The following is a 23,540-nucleotide window of genomic DNA, read 5'->3' on the forward strand; positions in this document are numbered from 1 at the left end:
ATGCCAGGGAATTATTGACGAGCATAGATTGCATCGAGCAGGTAGGCTAACATGAAGAATCTTGCTTGCTGATCCTTAGGTGGATTCACTGTATTCGATACATGCACTTTCAGCTGAAGAGCCAACATGTCGGACCAGTTGAAAGGTTTTCCTTCACTTGCCAGCTGATCCAACATAACAACCCAACTCTGCGGGAAGGTCTCCGTACTCTCTTGGCCATACAAGCGACATGCAAAGATGACCAAGAGTTGGTAAGCCTTCTTGAGTGTCTTTGTCTTGTATATCTGGTTGGGTGCCATCCTAAACTTTGATGGCTCCCTTACCCAATGCTTCAAGATGTCTCTTGTGTTCGCGTTGTTGTTGGGAGTGTAGAATGGTGCATCCATCCTGTTCACCGGCTGCGGAAAATGATACATCTGCTGATAATCTTCCGCCCTGAAGGTAGCAAGCTCTACTCCACTGACACTACTCAGTATCATCGTCTCAGGATCAGTGTGTGAGACAATCTAGTGGATCACGTCTGCGCACGAAAAGGTGGGATATCAGCATGAAACCTTGTACAATCCTAACTTATGAATATTGACATAGACATGATAGTCCTGCAGATTCTCCTCGAAGTTGCCAGCGAATATAGCATTGATGTCTTGCCATGTGATCTTGATGTCTTTCTCAATGAACAAATGTGTGTCTGCATAAACGGGCAAGCTCATAGACACCTGTTCAACCACATCTCCAGTACTGCTTTCAACTGTGTCCTTTGATCCAGCTCTCTTGGAGGCCATGTTACCTGTACTGCTGAGAAGCTGCTCAACACCTGTTGTACCTGGAGACAGAGAAGACACTCACGGCAAGCCAATGTCAGTTGAAAACATAAAGCAACTCGGGAATCAATCATGCGGCAAACTGGGTGACTGCTGGGCAAGATTGCGCAGCATTGACTCTGAGAGGCTGGGAGACTGTTAGCTGGAACTGCGCATTGCGCAATCCCAGTTGCCAGCGAGGCCTGTTGTTGACTGGAACAGCGCAATGCGCAATCCAGAGAGGCTGACTGTGGACTGGAACTGCGTGATGCGCAATTCAGTCTAGTTGGGTTGGTGGCTGGCACTGCACAGTGCCAGTGGGTAGGACTAGGCATTGTCTCCTAGGATTGTGCAGAGCACAATTGGGAGCCAGTGTCGAGAATGCGTAGTGCATGCCGGGAGAAGCAATATCTGGGCCAAGGTAGCCCAAATCTGCCAAAGGGCAACCTGAAAACGAGAGGGACTGAAGGAATGTACAAAGATGGTGCAGATCTGAGTGAATAGACATGCATGTAATCCAAGCAAGTGCAGAAATTAGTCAAACGGAAAAACAATGAAGCTCATGAAGAGAGTCGCCGCAACGACGATTGTTAGTGCAGAAACAGGGTTATGCATGCAACACTAAGGAAATGCAATGCAAAACTTAAAACGACACTTATACAAGTTAAAATACATTGGAATGCCAGTGGTCGTTTACTAAAACAAGGAAAATAGTATCCACACAAGCCTAGAAATCAAAAGCGACATAAAAAACAACTAAAGGCATGAAAAGCAAAACTTACTCGGAAATGTTGTGCCGACTGTGCTGAAGGTTCCTAGATGCCTTGGGAATGCCAGAGCTCCAAGATCGAATGTGAAGAATGAGCTCTGAGGCGTCGATTAAATAGATTTGTTAGATTTAGGATTTATGTCATGCATGCCACAAATCTAGGAAAAAACGACACTTGGCGAGAAGTTTCTAAAATCTACTTTGCGTGTAACTCCCAGTTGCTAAAAATAGACCCCTAAAATCTAGGGATGCTTTTTCTCTTTTTGCTTTTTCGGGAAAAGCTACCATGCTTTCAAGGAAGAATTGCGCTGTTCTAGAGGGAACCCGGGCAACCTACCGGTACATGCAACGGACAACAACTGAAGGGAAGCTTTTGCGCTGTTTCTGGGATGAGTGGCCCCGACTGTCTCACTAGTTCTGCGTAATTTTCTAGAGCAAGGCTGGCTGCCTGCTCTGTGCAATTTCTGTTGCTGGCCTGCTTTGCACAATTTTCCAGAGCAAGGCTGGCTGCCTGCTCTGTGCAATTTTCCAGAGCAAGGCTGGTTGCCTGCTTTGTGCAATTTTTGAGTGCAAGGCAATTTCCCTCTAGGATGGCGCAATTTTCCCAAACAACACAAAGACCAGATGTGAGCCATGTTGTTGGGTCAGCTTGTGGTTAGTCGATAGAACAAGTAAGTGAACACAAGCTGTTAAGCGAAAGATAAGTGGCTTCAAAAGTTACTTGCAAGACTATTTGATCATGTGTTGGAGTCGACCGTGATATATTGTGATAATCGATGTTGCGATAATCACGATCAAGATTAAATCGACGAGGGTCTGGAAAAAGAAAAAATCGGAAAAAAATTAGAAAAAATAAAAAAATACAAAAAATACAATTTTTGGGGAAAATATCACGACAAAATGAAAAAATCGCTGATTTAATCGTTTCAGGGAAAAATAAAATCGCAATTTTCGCAACACTAGTGATAATCAAAGCCATGTGAAACTGACATAGAATCTAGTTTTCCATGACAGGTCAAAGCACATCGAGATCAAGTACCACTTCATTTGTGACATGGTGCAAAAGGGAGCAATGAAGCTCTAGTATGTCTCTACTGATGAGTAGATTGCTAATATTCTTACAAAGCCTCTGTCTAGAGCGAAGTTTGTATACTTTAGGGACAAGCTTGGACTTGTTGAGAATGCCTCTCTCAGTGAGAGGGAGTGTTGATGAGATAGCATCGTGGACTGACATTCTCCCTGTGTCAAGTATATTGACCCGAATTAGGGAGAATGGTCCGACAGAGGACAATCATTCTTCCTGTGTCTAGTATGTTGACCTGAATGAGGAAGAATGGTCCTGGAGCATCAGGTTCATTTAGCATTAGGCCCCAAATTACTCAGTTAGAGTGTGGCCTTTGGAGATTCACCATGTGTCAAAGATATTGACCCGAATGATGGTGAACCAAGACTAGTTTGGAGACCATGTGTCAGGTATTGACTTGAACTGTGGTGACTAGTTGATGCTAAATGATATACCATGTGTTTGAAGTACTGACTTGGATTTTGGTGAGGGTATACGATAGGTCTGAGGTACTGGCCTGAATTATGGTAACTTGTTGATGCCGTTGACTCACCATGTGTCAAAGTTGTTTGACTAAATTATGGAAATTGATTGATGTTATGATTTACCATGTGTCACATTTGTTGACCCGATTATGGTAATGATGATGATGATTTGTCATAACCTTTTCTTAGAGAAATTTGTCAACAAAATAACATTTGTCTAGTCATTATGAATACCTCCCTAGCTAAGAGGGAGTGTTGAATTTTTGTGGCTATGGTTGGTCTTCATAATATATATTCTAGCCTTGGAAATATATAATATATCTGTAAGACATGTTCTTCATGTTATATTTATTGATTAGCCATTGAAAGAATTATTATAAGACATGTTCTTCATGTTGGATTTGAAAGAGAAAATTTCGAAATTTGAATTTTGAATTTTTGGCTCCATAACTTGTCAAATCGAGCCTCCCTCAAGTCAAACCGGCCCTAGTGAATAGACACACCTATTCGGACAGGAAGATCACTATATAAAGAGCATTCAACCCAATTTTGCACATATCGTGATAATATCAAAATTATCACGATATTATCGCCAAAAGAGCCTCTGTCGATATTATCGTCGGAAAATATCACGATAATTTGCCCATTTTAATTTACCACGATAATTTCGAAATTAATCATGGGAGAATGGGAAATTATCGGCCTGCTACAAAAAAATGTGAATATAAGTTGCGGTTTGGGTTTTTCAAAGGTCATTTTTCGTTTTTTCTTGTGCTAAGATTGAGCTCTGAGGGTTGTGTGAGTCTTGTGACCATTTTTCATCAAGCAAACAAGGGAAAATCCATAGTTTTCTTTGCCATCAATTGAGCATTTTTGGAGTGGAGATTTACTCTAGTATACCATATCCATATTTATTATTTCCAGGTATGTAAAAAAAATTGCCTTCCTTTTCTTTGTTTTCCAAGATTAGTATATACTATAAATTTAGAGTCTGCCTCTTCTTACCCTCTTTTGAATTTCCACATTTGTTTTGTGTGGTAGGTCCAAAACTTGAAAATTTAATTAGAGCTCTACAAAATGGCAAAGCCATTGGACCAAATGTGGGAGTATGGTGAGCCATGTGAGGATGATAATAGAACAAAGTTGAGGTGCAAGCTCTGTGGAATGGAAATGTTTGGTGGAATCACCTGCTTGAAATACCACCTTGCCAAAATCCCAGGGCATGATGTGCATATTTGCCCTAGAGCTACCCTAGACATTGTCCTTATTGCAAAGAACTCAATTCTTGATACTACTAGAAAGAGAGATTAGAGGGAGGAACTAAGGAATTTCATGGAACCACAAGGCTTCCCAAGGGTGAGGGAAATCTAATCCTTGGCCACACTTTCTTAGTGCAGTATTATTATTGGATTATCGTTATAGTATTTAGAATCTAGATGCCTCATGATGGTCATCTCATGAGATCAAGGTGGAAAAAGTCGAAGTCGGGGTTAAATCGGCAAGGGTTCAGAAATTGAAAAAAGTCGTTAAAGTCTAGAGGTTTTTGAAAAAGTCGGAAAAAAATTGGCAAAATTAAAAAAATATAATAATATTCATTTTTTTTAAAAGTTGTTAAAGAAACTACCTCACTCATGATTTTTTGGATCCCGATTTTTTCAAAAAAAATTAAAAAGTCTTTAAAGAAACTACCTCACTCATGCTTTTTTGGAAAAACTCCTGATTTAATCCTGACTTTTTCATTTTGGGAAAAATCGCCAAAAAGTCGGCCGACAAAATCAGCTAGTCCAAAAACTTGGACTTTGCTGATTTTATCACGACTTTTTCCACACTGCATGAGATACATTAATTTTTGTTTTAATGTGATTTTGTATTAAGTTTTAACTATTATCTTGTCAAAACTTATCACTGAGCAATCAAGACAAAATGACAAATATCATATTTCAGAATTCAATATCTACATCTTATACATTTTATATTGTAGTTTTATTTTCATATTTGTGTGACATTGTGTTTGTTTGATGTTGATGTTTGCTTTAAAAGAATAAAAAATTAAAAAAATATAAGGATTTAGGACAAATATCATATTTCAGTATCTACTATCAATGATTGATGTACCACTTGACATCTTATACATTCTATATTGTAGTTTTATTTTCTTTTCATATGATATTGACTTCTATCTTGCCCTTTTGCATGCTTTGAGAGATATAACTAATATCCTCAATCTTAGCTGCCACCTATCTGAATTTTGAGATACATGGCTAAGATTAAATCACAATCGAAATCATTAATGTTCTAGAACTTCTAGAACATTTGATTTAGATCCCTAAGACTTAGTTTACTTCAAAACTTTAGATGGAGAATAGAGGGTTGGATAATCTTTAATCTGGAAGCAGTTTGTAGCAGCAGGAGTCTTCTTATTCTTTCACCCATTGAACTTTGACCAGCACCTCCATAGCGAGCAATGAATTCAATTTCAGCCTGTCACCTATTGTTCACTATGATGTAGACAATCTCTTGGGTAATAAGTGATCTGAATCATCTGATATAGTTATGCTTTGTCTAGCTCTTTGAATCTTTTGGCTGTATCAAATTTCAATCTAATTGTCTTGCAGTGTGGTGGGGTTTTCCATGCATTTACTTTGAATTTTATGCACATAAAGCACACCTTTCATTTCAAATCCATTTTTTCTTGTTGTTATGTGTATCTCTGGAATCTGATCCAAACCAATGAAAAAAGAAAAAAATCATTATCTGAACTTACCTGACTCTTGACTGTTTTCGGGCAGCCTGAGAGTGAGTTTTTACTATTTAGTGTGCTGATCGTCTTGAGATACATGCAGATTTATTTATCAGATGGCAGGGATACCCCCTGGATACTGGGATAGTACCAGTCCAAATGGAGAGGATTTCCAACTGTGATAGGGGTTGGTTTGCCTTAAGTTAGGCAGATTTGCTAGGCTGACAAAGTGACTGATCTGTCACATCACTTAGTAACAATTACTCAATATAAAGACAGTTAATGATCTATAAATCTAATAATAGAAATTCTAGATCCAAGTACTTCTTAAAGTTAGAGAATGTATAACATGTGGTTTAAGAGGATGCTAGTAGGGAGGAAAGAAAAAGAAAAAAAGAAGAAAGAAAAGATTGCTTGTAGATTACACCTAATGATTTCTAGGTTGTATGGATTATAATGTAATTATTTCTAATGTTTGCATTTGCATATTTTGGCATAGAAATGAAAATCTCTGTGCAATGACATTTGCTCCTTTTAGCCTAGTGGAAGACGTTATATTGTTGTTATATGTTTTTCTAAAATAACATCAATTTAATGTGGATTCTTCTTAGAGCATCAGCTATTTTTGTACATAATCATTAATCATAATTTTTTAAGGTTTAGATGTTTATCTTCCATTAAGGGGTTCCAAAAATGTTTTGAAGCATATAGGCCACAGAACCTTTTTGTTTGTATTGAACAATTTAGATGTGCTTAATAGAGCATTTATCTTTTATGATTATTGTCAACTATTCATTATCCAAAATGTTATATTTGCAGCCACCATACCGAGGCATTGATGTTATATTGGGCAATATTTAACTGTTCTAACATTGTATTAGATTTTCTATTTTCTAGTCTTAATGAGATGCTATTTCAAAGCACAACTTATGTTACGTTTGACTTTGTGTTTGTGTACTTTTTGAGCTATAGGGAGGAGGATGGTGCAACAATTTGATGTCATGTGCCATGCGAAAAAAAACACATTTGGGCTCATCTCTCTACATGGAAAGACAAATCATATTTTCAGGCATTTTAAGCAACAAGCCTTCTGAAAATCCAGGTCAATACATGAATTTTTCATCTTTCTAATTGCTATTTGAAGTCACATTTCATTTCATGTATTCTATTTCAGAAGAAACGTTTGATTATTGTAAGCCCTTTCTTTTCAAAAATATTATGCTTTCAAGTGCATTAAATTTCCCTTTCGATTGAATATAGGGTGGGTTGTTATAGTAATAAAAGCTGTAAATAATATAAATCCATCCTTATATCTTCCCCATTGACAATAATTCCTGTTAAATGACTTAAAAGTTAAAACGGCTTCAATCAATTACCAATAGGATGGAACGTTTATCTTAAATGTCCTAATTGTCAAACTAACTCTCATAGCAAATTATAGCCTTAATGGTAGTTACGTAAATTTACTATTAAGAACACATCAAAATTCTTGGGATAAAATTATGGTAGGTCAGGACAAATGTTAAATAACGATACTTTATGACACATATAATTGGCTTAGATGACATTTATAGGAGTTGCTATTATTGAGTGTTCTACACAGCTTTCTGGTCTCTGTTGAATTTGATGATTAGTTTTCCTCAATCTAGTGGTACCTTCTTTAGCGTAACTTGTAGCTGCTACCATCCATTTTATTACCTTGATTCTCTACAGCTGAAAAACGAACACAAAGCAGAAACATATAATTATGGGGGTTAGTTTGGAATGCTTATTTACTTAATCAGCCATGTAATTATGATACTTAAATCATACCTATCAGTGTTGCTGACATCAGCATTGACAAAATGTCACTGAGGCTCTTGACTTCAAGACATCTGAAACTTCAAGGAAAAAATCAGTTAAAACCCACAAAGCATGACGAACATTAAAAAATACAAAATGAATTCATTTTTTCCCAATTTAGAAAAAAATATAAACTAACAACATCAAATAATCACATTGCCACACAAATATGATAATATGTTTGATATATAAGATGTATAAGACACTGAATGATCTTGTTTGGTTGTGTGGGCAATGGGCAACAAAGGGGGGAAGGAAACCTTTTACATCAATTAGATTTCCAGAACTGTCATTACATAAAGTATCTCACATTCTTCAAATTATATAATGATATATTATTCAATTACCTCTTCTCAATAGTGCATTCAAGTATACACACCATTGATTGTAAAAAAAGACAATCTTTCCAAGCAAATAAATATGGTAGTTTTAAAATTTTACCACATACGATGCTTGCTGATATAAATACTAGCAGATCCCTATTTGAAATTTACTCCATTTCTTTTCAAAGATTCCCGATATCCAAGTTTCCTCATATAAATTACCATGAAATTAAAACCATCCTAATTGATCCTTAGCCCCAATATTCTTGTAGAGCGTAAATTTACTCACAATACAACAATCAAATTTTAACCTAAGAGAAATTACCAATTTAATTGCAAATACTTACTTTGAAATCCCATTTGAAGTCGATTCGGGCTGTCATTGCTCCCAATCTGCTCCTATTACCAAACCGACTGTTTCCTCCCAGCGTATTTGAGATCAACCTATTTGGTTTCCAGATCCAAAAGTCTTTGAAATTGAGGTCTTCTGGCCCCCTTGCCCAAAGCTCCAAGAACAATTGCTCAAATTCCTAAGTCTCTTCGTTAAGTCTTGAGCCCAAGGCTCGTTCCACATATTCACTTTGGGTATCTTTTCTTCGCTGTGGCTCTCTTGTATTCCCTCCTCTGTCTTTGCTTCATTGGAAAGACAAAAATAAAAACTCTCCCTCCCTCTGCCCTATTCGTTCTCCTCATATCCCCAAGACATCCTCCGTCTCAAAGCCATCCACCATCTCAGCGTCACGAATTTGATTATAATATGGTTTCCTTGCTCCGTCGGTCACTTGAAAATCCAGAATGGTTTTTTAATGAACTTTTAGAGGCAGTCACACCTTTTATGTTTATATAATGATATTTGTGACTCAATGGGATTTGACTGAGTCGATTCACCTACTTTTAGAAGAATTGGTTTTGTTTAAAAGGGTTTAAACTTTATTCAATAGGTTTATTTTAGAGGGTTATAATTTATTGAATTGTTTATGTCATGCGTCCTGCTTATATATATATCTTTTTAGTTAATATAAAATATATAATTTGTTTAGCAAATATAATAAATAATATATATATTATAATTCCCTTTTATTTTGTATAATCCATTGTATTTACTTTTTATTTTGAATGAATATATATATATATATAATGATCATGGTATACATATTAGGTACCCCACTCAATATATTCATTATATTCTGGTGAGTTAGGTATTTACTTAGTACTTCAATAATTAATTCATTACCCTATACTTGGACATTTTTCATAATTAGTATGTATACTAGTGCACTGCATGCGACGCATGCGTATGTAGCTATCACATGCATGCCTCGTATGCATGCTAATATTCTTATGCTCCCTGTAATTCGAGATAGGTCATTAAAATTCTTCACTTCAATTGAATATGTAGCAAATACATGAACTAAGGGTTTATCAATTTCAATTGCTTTGCTTGTAGAGAGGGTTTGGAAAGCAAGGGTTTACGATGTTAAAGGCTATAATCATAGTAAACAATACAATCACTATAGGGCTATGCTAGGCAACATGATTCCTCTTTCAACCTCTTTTTAATTTTGCATTATGACTTATCTAGCATTCATAGGTAATGGCATAACACAAAATAAACTATAAGTATACCAAGGGTAGAGATTATAAATCATAGTAGGAAAAAATAACAACAAATATTTTCCAATTTCCGTTAGCTAGCTGTCTATGTGACTAGTATGGAGTCTGGACCCCACTATAACCAATTCATCTACGCAATGCATTCTAACCCAACATTATCCTAGGACATTTTCTCCTTGGTGCATTATTATAAATTATGGATGTACTAAACATGTGTACGTTTGAATCAATATGTTTCCGAAAATAAATGTGACATGAACCATCATTATCATGTAAACAACCGGTATGCGGGAAAGAATGGGGAAGTTGGTTCCTTGCCAGCATGCCATTTTGTGGATTCCTCTTGTCTTCCCCGGATTTTCGAAGTTAGGAGGGTATTAACCTCTATCCAAAATAGTGGCATCTAACCCTTTAGGATTAGGTTTGGAATGGGTTTGCGACCTCCCTAGGCATCATGCCTCAGTAGGAAGGGTCAAACCAATTGAACTACCATTGGGCCATTTTGAGAGTGTATATATTTAGTATTTATATGTCATTTCCCATATTCGAAGCATGTGTTAAATTTCCACGAAACTCTACAATATTTAGATGAATAACTGAAAACTGAAACTAGTTTACTTTCACCAAGATAAAGAGTTTCTTAACAAATCTAATGCAGCAAATAAAAACATGGATATAAAAACACATGCACAAATCGACACACTTTTCTCAGGAAACCCAAAAAGGAAAACCTTCTTCCATTATGTGGCTATTTTATTGATTGTCTTGGAGCAATTGAATCTATTATAAAGCAATTTGTCTCTCTTGAGAAAGCGTTCTGATTCTCAAAAAATCTCAACTGATACAATTAATCTTGGGCTTCCTTGATCACAACTTGATCTTGATTCCTAGACACGATTGTTCCTTTGATACTTCCTTGACTTGCTCTGCAAACCATACTTTCTTCTTCTTGATCTTGCGCACTTGTGACTTCCTACTCCTTAGGACACAAGCTCTACGCACAATCTCTTAAATACTTGTGCACTTGTGATATCCTTTTCCTTAGGACACAATTCCTGCGCTCCACAATCAAGGCTCTCTCACAAACTCGTGAGCTTTGTCTTGTCACAAACCTTTGTGCACAAAACAATTGTAATTTACTTGTGCCTTTGTCCTTTTATAGATTTGATCCATGCTAAATTAGGCTAGTTCAAATATAGAACTCGAGCTCTGATAGCGAGTTAACTGAGAGTGTTACTCGCTCTCCTTCCAATCATCACTGGAGTTGTTAACTTATGCTCTCTCCAATCAACATTGGAGATCTAACTTGCTCTTCCTTCAATCAAGACTGAAGACCCAACTCGTTCTAACTGAACTCGATTTGCCAACCAATCCTGTAGTCAAACTGATGAAGACTTCCACTTAACTGAAGCTCCAACTCTACGCATGAACTCGTGATGATTATTCCCATAAATTGGAAATTAACTCACCACAATTAAAGTCTATCTCTTGAGGACAACTCGAGGTCTTCACTGGCTAAGGCACAAGCCAAAAGACCTTGCTCGCTGCATTTTCAACACTCCCTCTTAGTGGGGAAGGTACTTCTAGAAGAACCTCCTCGACCTAGATCTATCCCATCACTACTACAGTATTTGTTGTTGCAACTGCTCCCTCTGAACTAGAAGACTTCCCTGCTTCCTGCTGCAAAATCTGATCTGAAGACCTATTCCTTCCGACCTTTCTCCTATTCTCTCCATTCTTCACCTTGTACACCCCATGTGAGCCTACTACTGATTTTCCGTTTGGCTCTGAGTCTATTAACTCAGTCATCAGTGCCATATACCTGGTGTACCTTTGTGGTTGCTTTCTCTACCTGAGCATAGATCTACGAGACTCAAATAGCTCCTAGGCCACTCGAGTCAACCTCTTGGTCCACTTGGCTCTCCTCCCTGTTCTGGGAGTCACCGATGGGGTGGCTGCCTCCACTCGTCATGGTCTCTCCTCCTCATCATCTTGCAGGTCAGCCCACTTGCCACCTGACTGAGGCTCAATCTGTGATACTGGCTTAGGTTCCCTCTTAGGAGCTCTAACCTGCTCTTGCTCTAAGGACTCCCTCAGAGCTCTACTCTCCTCAACCATCACTTCTCTACTCTGCACACTTTTTGCCTTGCTACTCAAACTTGCTGCACACTTCTCGAGGCTTCCCAAAGCCTTCTTGCTCCATGTCCGAAAATTGTTGTCCAAACACACCTGCGCCTAGTTTTACAAACTGTCCCAACATGTTTGATCACCACTGGAACCCCATGACTAGCTTCTTGCAATGAACAAGTCCTTCAGTGCACTGCTCTTCTGGCCTTCAAATACTTTAGCTACTTAGTCACTTATGTCCTATAATATTACTGCATTCTTAGCCCTTTAACACTTGCTGTTCAACCCTCCTTTGTGAACAGACTAAGCAAATAACCCTTTACATCCAACGGTAACCCGATCATTGCACTACTGTCAATCCTTGCGACAATGTACAACCTGCATCTCATGACCTTTGGTTGTGACTCTTCCCATGTCACTGCAACCTCATGACTAGGCTTAATTTGCTAGCTGCGTGGGCTCCTCATCTGCTGCAGTCTCTAATTCTCCTCATCTTATCCTAAACAACTCGACATCGTACAACGTTGTGTTCTCCGCCAGTCTCCAAACACTGCCGCCCATGACCAAAATTTTCGATCGATTTGTTGTTTGCATTCTAGGCCCTTTCGGCCTACTCTGTGTTGACCAAAAACCTTGTTGACTGAGTATTCCGAGTTTGTCACGGTTGAATGGTTTCCTTTGCGCGATGGTCTACCTATTGATTGTGTGATTGGTTGAGCCCATTGCCTTTCCTTTGCCTGATTGCGTTTGCTTGTCAAGTGCTTTGTCCCTCTGCTATTCGAAGTGGGTTGCTAGCAGCTGTGATGGTTGCTCTGTCACCCCTGTTCTCAACCTGATGTGTTCGACTCCTTGATCTGCTCTACTCCTGGTTTGTCCAGCTATGTGCCCAAGAGCCGCATCTGCAACTTTCTGTCGCCGAGTCCACTTCTCTGAAACCTGTCATCTCTTGCGATGCCTCTGGCCTCCTGCGCTCTTGTCCGCCTGTGTCTTGTGTGGCCTCCTTGACTTGGCTTCTATTGGCTGCTTCGGTGGCTGGCTAGCCTGCTGGTCAGCCACCTACGACCTTTGAATTTTCTCTTATATATATATATATTTTAAATGGCCCTTTTCCTTTTTTTACGTCCTTTTTTTTCCTTCTTTTCACAAAAAACAAAATTTACTCATAAAAAATTCTTCTTGGCCCAAAAAAAACTTCTTTTCAAACTCTAATGCAAGCCTTCTACTTGATCTGCGCTCTTTACTGATTGGTCAATCTGGTGCTGGTCTTTATGCTGATCTCTGCTATGATACCATGCTAAATTTCCACGAAACTCTGCAACTACTTAGATGAATATCTGAAAATTGAAACTAGTTTACTTTCACCAAGATACAGAGTTTCTTAACAAATCATATGCAGGAAAATAAAAACACAGAGATAAAAACACATGCACAAATTGACACTTTTCTTAGGAAACCAATCAGGGAAAACCTGTTTGCTTGATGTGGCTATTTTATTGATTGTCTTGGAGAAATTGAACCTATTACAAAGAAATTTGTCTCTCTTGAGAAAGTGTTCCGCTTCTCACACAAACCTCAACTGATACAATTGATCTTGGCCTTCCTTGATCACAACTTGATCTTGGTTCTTGCACACAATTGTTCTTCTACTCTCCTTGACTTGCTTTGCAAACCATGGTCTCTTCTCTTTGATCTTGCGCACTTGTGACTTCCTACTCCTTAGGACGCAAGCTGTACGCACAATCTCCTAAATACTTGCGCTCTTGTGATTTCCTATTCCTTAGGACACAATTCCTGTGCTCCACAATCAAGGCTCTCTCACAAACTCCTGAGCTCTATCTTGTCGCAAACCTTTGTGCAGAAAACAATTGTAATTTTACTTGTGCCTTTATCCTTCTTTTATAGATTCGATCCATTCTAAATTAGGCTAGTTCAAATATAAAATTCTATCTCTGATAGCGAGTTAACTGAGAGTGTTACTTGCCGCCCTTCCAATTATCACTGAAGTTGTTAACTTGAGCTCTCTCTAATCAACATTGGAGATCTAACTTGCTCTTCCTTCAATCAATATTGAAGACCCAACTCATTCTAACTGAACTGGATTTGCGAACCCATGCTGTAGTGAAACAGATGAAGACTTCCACCTAACTGAAGCTCCAACTCTACACATGAACTCGTGATGATTATTCCCATAAATTGGAAATTAACTCACCACAATTGAAGTCTATCTCTTGAGGACAACTCAAGGTCTTCATTGGTTAAGGCACAAGCCAGAAGACCTTGTTCGCTACATTTTCAACATCATGGATTTTTAAAAATCATGTGGCTTCAGACCCATATATGTTTTGATGCATTATATGCTATTAAAATTACTAAATTCAATAATTTGTGTTGGTCAAGGTAAGCTTAGAACCTTGTTAGAATTCGATAATTGTGCAGTAGGAAAACAATGCCATGGAAAGTCGTTTAAATATAGGACACTTAAATCATGGAAATAGTTAAAAATTGTGATGATCATGATGATCCTAGCTGGTGATGCATAAACACAAGAGTACTAAATGTTAAAATTTCCCTATTGCCTCTCTGAATTGTGAATCAAAGTGATGAAAGCTCCAAACCATGCCACACAATCCGAGTGGAAATTGGGTAGATTACCCATTGTCACCTCTACGACCTACCTTGTCTCTTTAGGCCGAATCTCCATCGATTTTTAGGGGGCTCCCCTATAAGTCACTAGGGCTTAAACAATATGGAGCAAGGTGATATCACAGGTAACCTTGATGATTGTAATGGATTTTTTAACTAGGAAATGGAGATAAGGGTGATGGAAGGATATGAAGACCAATGGCAATGTTAAAGAGCAATAGGTAGGTTTGCGATCACAACCCCCTCTTTGTCATCTTTTCCTTTGGAATTGGATGGGTGAGGGGTTGGGGGTGAAGCTATCCCACTGAAACCAATCTAGACTAATGTACAAGGGATTTGGTTTCACTAGGAGTGCCTACTCATTCAAGATGTCCCAACCACTACACCAATAGTGCCACTAGCATTCCACACTAAGGTTGAAGATTCCCCCTAGAGGGTTTGTGCAACACAATAGTATGTCTTCTTGATGGAAACTAAGGGCAAGATGAAGACCCTAGAGCCTATACCTCCCCTTCCAAGCGATGGTTTGTCCCTCAAATGGATTGGTAGAGCAGAATTGTGATCACCAAATTATACCTACAAAAGTAATCTTTTAAAAGCATAATTTATAGGCAAGAGCTAAGAAGAAAAGGCGTAGAAGAATCAACTCACAACACTAATAAACCAAGAAAATTTTGTTAAGTCCTCGAGGAGAGCAGTACTCCCACTATCCAACCTTGATTCAAAATGATGAAGTACCTCTCTTTATAGGAGGTTGTTTTAACTCCTTTACAATAAAATATTATTATTTTTATGAAGGACTTCTTCTAAAACGACTAAGTTTACTCTAAGAGGACAAAGTGACATGTATAATGATAAGTCATAACAAATCCCAACAAACCTTCTTGATCATGTGCTTGCATCCCTAGGGTTTCAATATATAGTTCAACAAAGAGATACCTAGGCATGCAAGCACCAAGGAAAAGGTTTGCAAAATGATTTAATCAACAAAAAGAGAAGGAGAACCTTAAAATTAATCCCTAAGTTGAAGCCCTAGCTAAGGTTGGGATTTTTCTAAGGAACAAATTGCTTAGGGAGGATGATGTCAGTCCTACTAGGGCAAATTCAACCATGTAAAATGCTAGATTTTGAGTGAAAAGGATCAACAAAGATGAATTCAAGCCAAACAAGTTCTAATGTCTGGCCAAGAAATGCCCCATTATCTAGCCATAGACGCTTACCTTGAAGGACTTAGAAAAATAAAAGGGAAGGAACTAAGCAGCACATCCACACTAAGAAGCACAACAAGTTGAAGAATGAGAAACTAAACAATCTAGTCTTCTTTTACTACAACCTTTGGTCGCCCACAAATAATTGAAACCAAAGCATTTGGTCCAATTGCATTCGATAAGATATAGAACTTGATTGGATCATGTAGGATGACTCTCTTGATGGTTTGAGTTAGCTTGAAACAATGAGTGATCTTTTTGGCACACTAGTATTGATAAACTTGATACATTACTTTTCTAGCACACAAGTATTGACAAACTTGATATACTATCTTTCTGGCACACTAGTATTGACAAACTTGATATACTAGTCTTATCCTCTACATGATATTAGGGCTGTAGGCCCTCGATCTTTGAAGGCATATCATAGGCTTCCTTGACTCTGGTAGGTGAGACTCAAGATTGGAGACACAACCTATCTTGCATTGATGATTATGTTATGATTTATGTAGTATAATAGTTGAATTGTTAAAAGCTTAAACTTCTTATTATTAGGTCTTTCTAGTTATATTACCATATTTTAAGTTACCGATTTATAGATAATTTGTTGTTTTATATATATATTTTTAGGCATAGTCTAAATCTTCTAGGTTTCGACCCTTTTCCGGGCAATTTTTTTTGGTCAATTTTACCTGAAATCCAGCAAGGATTTGGTGGAATGACAATTTGTCATTTGAGTTGTGAAATCTGTATAATTCGAGTGCTCGAGGGTTTTCTCACAGGGATGAATCCATTTATTCATTCAAAGATGCATTTCAAACAACAAAAAACAATGATCTCGCTGTATTGTTGGGTTTAGGCGAAAAAGCCAAAACATATAATAGTTAGACAACAACTAATTTTTTTATGGATAGAAATGTCATTACTATTTTTCTTGTACATAAGTTCTTATATTTTGAGTTTTTTTCGTATTTCTTGTGTTTTGCAAAGTGTTGAGCTAATTTTTGTTGTCCCAAGTTGGGCGAGTTTTTACCTAGCCTTGAGTTGAATTTTGATGCATCGTCATGTTTTGTCGAGGCCCAACCTAACAGAGTTTTTTCCAAATCCATGTCTAACAACATTGTTTTGTATTATTCATAACATTTTGTTAATCCTAGGTTATCATCCCTTGTAAAGTCAATTATTTTAAAGAGAAAATTGTTATTAGGGCCAGTGAGGGTTCTCAATGTCATAAATATTCAAGTAGTCGAGTGTCTTCCATTGTCTTGTCAATTCCACATGCATTATCACCATACAAGTAGTGAACTTCTAGATAGATTAGAAGTCACTCAGGATGATGGTCTAGTCCAATGCTTAGCTTAAAAGCTTCAAGACCAATGAAAGCAACAAATTTGATTGTAATCCAAGATGATTGGGGACAGAATGTCTGGTGAAATGGTAGGGTAATTGTCCCACAACTTTAGCTTAACATGCTTTCACTCAAACTACAAATTTTACTTTGCAACAAAGTATCAAATAACAAAATTACATTCACTTACTTTGAAGATAGAATTCAAGATGCACAACAATACAATAAGAAGGATTTGGACATTTAACATTATTCAGTTATAAATTACGACATGTGCAATAGAAAGATTCTCAGATTTACAAGTCCAACCACTAACTCTAACACACAACCTCAATCCTTCTACAAACTTTTCAAGCTTTGTGCGCCAGTCCTTTGTATGTGATCTTCAACTTAGGACATCCTCTCTTGAGTTCGAGACTAATGCTTCAACATGCACTTTTCCTCCTTTGTACTCTTCCTCTTAAGGAGACCAATCACTCAAATGCCAACCTTTTTCTTGCAGCAATCATTCTCTTGCCTTCACTGGTACCCTCACTTGAGGTTCAACTCGTCCACTTCTGGAGACCATTTTTTCTATCTTGGAGCCAAGGTAATTTTCTCCTCACTACATTGCTTTATCCTCATCATCTTCAACGTTTGCAATTCCAACCACTTCAACTACATATCAATAACGTTTCAACCTCGTCCTTTATTGGTTTGACTTCATTGCCATGCTAACTGTTTAGTTGTGTTGTCGTTGATGCCAACATCAGTCTTTGAGTGCTCTTAATATATTTCTGTGGATTGCATAGATTGGAAGCTCTAATGGTCAAGAAGCCCTGGAAAGATGAGAAGCTCTTGCGGCGTGGTCAAGATGTCCCGTTATTGATGAAGAAATTGAATGAGAAGATCAAAGCAATTGCAAGCGAGTTTATCATCAGATCATAAAGCTTGTCATGTTGTTTTCAACGGTAAGTGGCACGCAACGTAATTCGTCATGGTTGAGGAGATATGCCTCATCAAAGATGAACCACCAAAAGTGTGGCATGGTGTCCAAATGGATGATTAAAAGCAGCTCTATGATTGGTCCAAATTTTGGCATTAAAAATTACGAAAAATATATTTTTTTTGGTGGGTCATGGCTATCTCAATGGTTGACCAAGTTGGCCCTTAAAAAGAGGATTTTATTGAAAATGATTTAAAAAAAAAGTGTTTGGTTGACCTCATATTAGGGCTATTTATTGAATCAATTTCTAGGGCAGGTCGACCCGTTAAAGTGTTTAGAAGTGTAGCTTGGGAGGTACTCCCACAACCTCTAAGGTACTAGGTTTGTCACTTGTGTGGAGTTGACCCACAAAAATGTGGTTTTGTGGGCAATGTACCCCAGTGGTGGGCTTTGTACCCCAGGGTGTGGGCGAAAGACCCAAGAGCAAAATGATTGTTTATTCTATTGGATGCATGAGGGGCACTCTTGATTGGCTAAGGGGAACCTATGGTTATAATGGAGTGGGTGAAAGCAAATGAAAAGAATGTTATTCCTTATGATAATGGTGTTTGAGCATGTAGGCTCATGTCGGCTCGGTTAAAAGACGTGACCCTTGGTGAAAAGTATCTCCACCAAGAATGCTATAAGTAGGAATGAGAGTGAGTTCCTTTGGCATTGAAGGGAGCATCTCTTCTCAAGTGTTCTACCCAAGAAGTGTGAGTTACCTCAGGAGAGAGCCACAAACCTTATGAAGGATTGAGCTGGAGCATTGATGGTCTATCTAAAGTTTGAATGAAGGTCGAGTTTGCCTAGGTAACAGGATGTTTATCTCTCGGATTTTCATGCTCTTAAGATCTATTGTATAGGTTTGAGGACATTGTGTTGTGCCCTAGTTAGGGCTCCTTCTATGTTTGCTCAGTCACATTGAAGTCTGTCCTAAAGTTCTGTTTGAGTGCACTCATACTTTGTGCATAAAAGAGAGGGCCAAGACCCTGAGAAAGGAGACTACAAGTTCTGTATAGTCTTTGTGTTAGGGCCACAAAGCCTAAGCAATTGCACACTGGTTCTGTCGTGGTATATGATCTTAAAGAGCACCGAAACTAGCTTAGGTTGTGGATAGAAGAGTGGGAAGTTGAGACAGAGAGAAGGGCTGTCATGAAGTGAAGGAAGAAGGGCAGATCCGTTGGAGATTGAATGCTGAAGTGATGTGTGAGGTCTGTTCATCTATGTGATGTATGGACAGAGTGTTGGGTGCCTATGTAAAGTGAGATTTGAGTAAGCTAATCTATTGTTAGATGGAAGATTTTTGTGCCCTAAGTACAATGACTTGTGAGCAACGAAGTTATTGTTATGAGGGAGGATTTGTGGTGCCCTAAGTAGAGTGATATTGGAGGAGCATTATCATTGTTAGAGGGCAATCATTTGAAGACCTTATGAACAATGAGTTTGATGAAGCAAGAGCACTGTTAGAAGGCAGACCAGTTTGGCCTATGTTCCATGACATTGGGGGAGCACTATCATTGATAGAAGGCAGATTGAGGAGCTGATATGTGCAAGTGAATTTGAAGGTGTAGACATCATTGTGAGTAGCTAGGGTCGAGGTATTGGAGCAACATATTCTCTGCGTTTATAGGTGGCAAAGGCCCTGCTCGGTGTTCAAGGCAAGTGGATTGAAAGGGATGGTGGAAACACTTCTTCAACAAGTAAGGCGAGTTGTTCTTGTTCTTGGGCAGATTGAGGATCATATGTAGTTGATCTCAAACAATAGTTTTCTTTGTATTAGGGCTAATTTTAAGGGCCATGATCCCTGGTACGAGAGCCCTATGTTTGTTGTATTAAAGTTGTAATACAAGCAAGTTTTGGGTTTGCAAATCTATTGTATACTTCATTGATTCATTGTTGTACATTTTCCGCTGTGCAAAGTGCTTGGTGTTGTGGCATTTTAGTGTGTTTGTAATTGTGTTTTAGACATAGACCTGATTTTGAAGTGCCAAGGAAAAATCAACATAAAAGCCTCCCTCGCATGACTATATATATGAGTGATTTCTATGGGAAAAAGAGCAAGGGGATGTGATGTAAAAATGAAAAGCTCTGAAATAAAAAAAAGGTAATTCGAGGGCATCTAAAACACAATAGTGGACAAGCAGTTTGAACATTTCGACTTCTCTATGTTTCCTTGTTTTTCTCTTGTTTTGGCCCAAGTATCTATCAATGGTGGGTCATGAATGATGTTGTGCGCAAGTGATCCGATCTAGGCTTGAGAAATCAAGTGTGTGATATGTGGTTTCTTGTAGTATCAGGTTTTGAATCGATTGTGGTTTTGGTCACGGATATTACGGTTGGCTCTGGTCGTAGTTCAAATGCAAGGGTCTGACAATAGAATTTCAAATAGTGAAGACCAAGCACCATTATGCATCTATTGTTAAATCACTGTTCTGGTTGGAAGGCAGGTTCATTGCTATGATTCGTTCACTTATTAAGTTATTAACAGTCAGTTCATTGTTCATGGTTTCTAGTGTCATTCGCTGTTGACATTGTCTGAGATCTAATCTACACGATTTGTCAAGGAAGTCACGATGCAATTTGACGTGCTTTGATCCTTGCAAAGAAATGTCGGTTGTATGCTCAGTAATGAAGGTCATTATTGAATGACTCGTCCATGTAAGCAAAGGCCAAATTGTGATCTTATCAATAGAAACAACTTAACGTGGGATAGACAAGTGTTAGGGCCCTGTTGTAATTGGCTCGAATTGGAAGGGAACCACACTATAAACCTTTAACTAGATAATTAAGCGAATTAATTCGTCACTGTATATGAACATGAGACAAGATAGAGCAGGGGCATTGTGTTTGACTCGAGCTAATATGTGCTAGTGAATCTGAAGGTGCAGATTTCATTGTGAGTATCTAGGGCAAAGGTATTGGAGCAACATATTCTTTGTGTGTATAGGTGGCAAAGGACCTGCCAGGTTTTGAAGGCAAGTGGACTGAAAGGGTTGGTGTAAGCGCTTCTTCAACAAGTAAGTCAAGTTGTTCTTGTTCTTGGGCAGATTGAGGATCATATGTTGTTGATCTCAAGCCCTAGTTTTCCTTGTATCAGGGCCAATTTTAAGGGCCATGATCCCTGGTACGAGAGCCCTATGTTTGTTATTTTAAAGTTGTAGTACAAGAAAGTTTTGGGCTTGCAAATCTATTGTGTACTTCATTGATTCACTGTTGTACGTTTTCCGCTATGCAAAGTGCTTGGTGTTGTGGCAATTTAGTGTGCTTGTGATCGTGTTTTAGACATAGACCTGATTCTGAAGTGCCAAGGAAAAATCAACATAAAAGCCCCACTCACATGACTATATATATGAGTGATTTCCATGGGCAAAAGAGAAAGGGGATGTGATGTAAAAATAAAAAGCTCTGAAATCGAAAAAGGTAAGCCGAGGGCATCTAGAACACAACAATGGACAAGCAATCTCAACATTTTGACTTCTCTATGTTTGCTTTTTTTCTTTTATGTTCTGGCACAGGTATCTATCAATCGTGGGTCATGAATGATGTTGTGCGCAAGTGACCTGATTTGGGTTTGAGCAATCAAGTGCGTGTGATATGTGGTTTCCTATAGTATCGGATTTTGAATCGATATTGTGGTTCTGGTCATGGATATTACGGTTGGCTTTGGTTGTAGTTCAAATGCAGACTTTGACAACATAATTTCAAATAACGAAGACCAAGCATTGTTATGCATCTGTCATTAAATCATTGTTCTGGTTGGAAGGTAGGTTCATTGTTATGATTCGTTGACTTATTAATAGTCAGTTTGTTGTTCATGGTCTACAGCTTCATTCGTTGTTGACATTGTCTGTGTTAAAATTGCCAACTATGGCCAAACTCCATGTGGGTCTTCTTATTTATGGCAGCTAATATTTTTCTTGGATTCCTCTCGTCGAGAGGTGTACGATTGATCTAAAGATCGTCCGATTCTGACATGTATTCATGGAGATATGAATTTATTTGTTATTTGACAATTTGTCAAGGTTGGCCAACAAGCAAACTACCCCAACTTATCCTCGACGTTTCATTATAAATAGAAGAGGTCTTCAAGTCATTTTGTATACACACTTCTCCTAAGATCTCTCTCCACTTGTTTGGGTTTGGTGGCTAGAGAGATCAAGAGGGAGAAGCCCTAAATGCAGTGAAGAAAGGGTCTTCTAAGAGAGCCCTGGATGCAGAACTAAAAATCCATAGCCGCAGTCTTATGAGGAGATCGGTTTGCAGGTGAGAGGAGACCTATATGCAACTAATAGAAGTCCCTATACGCTGTCAAGAGGGAGTCATATTCGCAGCTCAAGGAGGAAGCCTAGCCGCTATCCAAAAGGGTGATCTAGCCATGCCCTAACCGTAGTCACAAGAAGGCATAACCGCAGTCTCGAAGGAGCCCTAATTAGTAGCCCTAATCCGTTGTCAATAAAGATCCATTCGCAGCTCTAAAAAGGCTCCTAAACGCTGTCCAAGAAAGGCCTTATACACAGTTTAGAATGATGCCCTAGCCACTGTTTGTAAATCCCTTATTCCCCAGCAAGATGACACTTATTCGCAGTTAATGGATAGTCTTAGCAGTTGTTTACAAAGCCTAGTCTAGGCCGCAGTTAAGGAGGCATCATACACAGGCCTAAACCACAAGAAGTAAGGGTTGTTAGGGTCACTATCTACAACCAGCAAGGGAACCCTTAACCACAACAAAGGTAGCCCCTGAACGCAGCAAGAAAGTGACTTAAATCAACATTAAGATACGTGGAGAAACAATGTGTTTGTTGTAGGTGACCGTGTGATAAGGAAGTTGGTATGGGCATGCCATACACACTGTTTGCTAAGGTGATAAGCCACTGTTATACATTGAAGGAATGCGCTGAAGTCTGCTCCATAGATCAACTTTCATAGACAGTTAAGATGATTGAAAGTGTTGCTGCGTTGATGATGTTTTGAAGACATTTTCTTCTGTGTTGCTTGTGCTAGGCCACAAGCCATAGCACCATAGCAAAGGTTACCCTGGGGCAAATTTCTTAGGACTGCTTGGAGATTGTTTTGGATAGCTTCAGGTGCCCTTATCAGATCAACCATTCATCTCAGTCAAGGGAGTTTAGGGCTTCATATTGTGCCCTAAACAGAATTGCTGGAGCAACTAGCAATTTGAGGAATGCTGCATCAGGATATGCTTCAGATGATTGAAGACTATCATAATGATGTTCTTACTACTACTGTCATAAAATCTTAGATTTGTGTATTTGTACTATCTCTCTCTCTGCTGCACTATTGAAGAATATAAGAAGAATTGATCAAGGGTTTCCCCACTTTGGGTTTGTCCCTGGATGGTGCCACATCTTTTGTCCTCTTGTCTTGGCTTGTCTTCTACTGTTTATGTTTATGTTCTATCTGCACTTTACTATCATGTTGATGTGATTGCTAATCTGAATATTGACATTGGGCTAATATGAAAAATTGAAGTAAATTGCTCTAAGCATAGAACATACCAAAATTTAACATGGTATCAAAGCTGAGGTGAAGACAAAGCCCAAGCAAGAGTGAAAGAGCAATCACCGAAGATAGTTGGAAAGGACAAAAGGCT

The 23,540-nt window shown here is 38.5% G+C and overlaps 1 protein-coding gene across 2 annotated transcripts in view; it reads left to right on the forward strand.

The window, feature by feature from the left end:
- Nucleotides 1–23,540, forward strand: part of LOC149150150 (pectin acetylesterase 8-like) — a 390,610-nt gene that overhangs the window by 66,406 nt on the left and 300,664 nt on the right. For both annotated transcript variants that reach the window (XM_089445213.1, XM_089445212.1), the window contains exon 3: nt 6,830–6,959. In XM_089445213.1, the coding sequence (XP_089301339.1) occupies nt 6,830–6,959 (130 nt within the window). The remainder of the gene's footprint in view (nt 1–6,829; nt 6,960–23,540) is intronic.

Source organism: Pinus tabuliformis, chromosome 9 (genome assembly GCF_031772625.1).
Source record: "Pinus tabuliformis cultivar Carrire ecotype Pingquan chromosome 9, CPIR1, whole genome shotgun sequence".
NCBI lineage: Eukaryota > Viridiplantae > Streptophyta > Pinopsida > Pinales > Pinaceae > Pinus > Pinus tabuliformis.